The 2107-nt window shown below is 35.3% G+C and overlaps 1 protein-coding gene across 1 annotated transcript; it reads right to left on the bottom strand.

The window, feature by feature from the left end:
• On the bottom strand, positions 210 to 1643 carry LOC104714917. The gene has a single exon (XM_010432384.1). The coding sequence runs from the start codon at positions 1641 to 1643 to the stop codon at positions 210 to 212; it is 1434 nt and encodes a 477-aa protein (XP_010430686.1).

Raw genomic sequence — 2107 nt, 5'->3', positions numbered from 1 at the left:
GGAGCTCCACTAGCAACATAANAGGCTTGATTGAAGATTTCCAGGTCCTTAAATCCAAAACCTCCAGCAGATTTTGGCAGAGTCAATTTTTCATAACTTATCCAGTGAATTTTATTTTTATCTTGAGTATTACTCCACCAATAGTCCATCATTACAGAAATCATTTTCTTGATGATTGATAGGCTCAAATTAACCCTAGAGCTACTCTCTCAAATTAAANGTTGAGGATTGCGCATAGCTTTGATGATTTCCAAAGTAGTTGCACCAAAAGTCACATTTTCAAAGTGTAAACTTTTCATACTTTCTAGTGCCCATTCCCCGCTTTTGATTTTGGCCTCAAAAACTGAATTAACAGATGCAAATGATCTTCTACTGTGAAGGACTACTTTACCATCATGATCTCTAGCCACCCAGGAAGCACCAGATAAGCAGAACGATTTAGACCATGAGAAGCCAATATTACAATTTATTTCTCCCTGAAAAGGAGGTTGCCATTGCTCTTTCTGCTTTGTTATAGACTTCAACTGGGATACATCCTGCTTATACACTGAGGACCAATCTCTAGTGACATCCAAAGCTCTGTGCACTAAGACATCCGGAGCCAAAATTACACCATCAAAAAGAAAACTGTTTCTATTCTTCCACAAATGCCATAGGATCCAAGCAAAGGCTGACTTAACTTCATCCATAGAATCGATTATCTTTTCCAAACCAAAAAGATAATACATATTTTCAAAAATCGATTTACCAAAGCCTAGATACGGAGATGGGATGTCAGAAAGGGCCCAGACTTGTCTTGCAAAGGGACAAAGGAAAAGGATGTGATTAATCGATTCAACCTCTGCATCACAGAACATACACCCATCAAAATTCCTTATTGCTCTAGTTTTCAAACGTTCAACAACTGCAAGAGCACCATTAAGAGCTTTCCAAAGAAAAACTTGAATTTTTGGAGCAGTGTTAACATTCCAACAAGCTTGTAGAACCGGATTCGTGGATGGACGAGCTTCAGCAACACTCAAAAATTCTTTCTTCTGCAGTCTAAACATCAAATCATATCCTGAGCTTACTGAATAAATACCATTTCTAGTTTCACCCCAACAATATGAATCATCAAACCCGATCCTGGGTTTTATTGCTTTAATGATATTGATCTCCGAGTGATGAAACAATGATCTTAAAAGAGAATCATTCCATAATCCTGTATGATGGTTGAAAAGATCAACAACTCTAAGATTGATGTTCATTAAGGAATGAATACCTATAGGCCTCATAGCTTTACTCTCAAACAACCAATTGTCAATCCAGACCAAAGTGTTTTTCCCATTACCAGTGATTCGTTTCAGTCCTTTAGAAAGTAACTGTCGACCAAATATGACACTTCTCCAACCATAAGAAGGATTTCTTCCTTTTGCAGCACTCAAAAAATCACCAGTCGCATAATACCTGCTTTTAAAAAATCTTGAGAAGAGGCAATCTGTATCATGAAGGAGCCTCCATGCTTGTTTAGCCAGCAAGGCTTGATTGAAGATTTCCAGGTCCTTAAATCCAAAACCTCCAGCAGATTTTGGCAGAGTCAATTTTTCATAACTTATCCAGTGAATTTTATTTTTATCTTGAGTATTACTCCACCAATAGTCCATCATTACAGAAATCATTTTCTTGATGATTGATAGGCTCAAATTAACCCTAGAGCTACTCTCTCAAATTAAAAGATCAATGCAGTACTTAGGGGTCGAATTCCACAAGGACTCAAGATCAAACACAATAGATTGTAGAGTTTTGTTATTACGCTAAACAAGTTAATTTGAATTAAAATAAAAGCAATGCAAATAATTAAATTAAAGTGTTGTAAATTCAGAAATCAAAAGAGCTAAGCCTAGGGAATTTCTCAGGAAATAATGAAATATTAAATCAGATAAATTAATTAAGGTTCAAGCAATAAAAATCAGATCTAGAACTCTAAACTTTTGGTAAAATAATCAGTTCTCACTGCAATTATAATCTAAATTTAAAACCAGAAAATCCAAATCTCTTTGTAAAATTCCAAGTAATAAATCAGCTTTAAGAACAGGTTTAGATAAGTTCACAGAATTATTAATTCAAA

Source organism: Camelina sativa, chromosome 9, assembly GCF_000633955.1.
Source record: "Camelina sativa cultivar DH55 chromosome 9, Cs, whole genome shotgun sequence".
Taxonomy (NCBI): domain Eukaryota; kingdom Viridiplantae; phylum Streptophyta; class Magnoliopsida; order Brassicales; family Brassicaceae; genus Camelina; species Camelina sativa.
The sequence above is the reverse complement of the archived record's forward strand: the minus strand, read 5'-3'. Positions and strand labels throughout refer to the sequence as shown.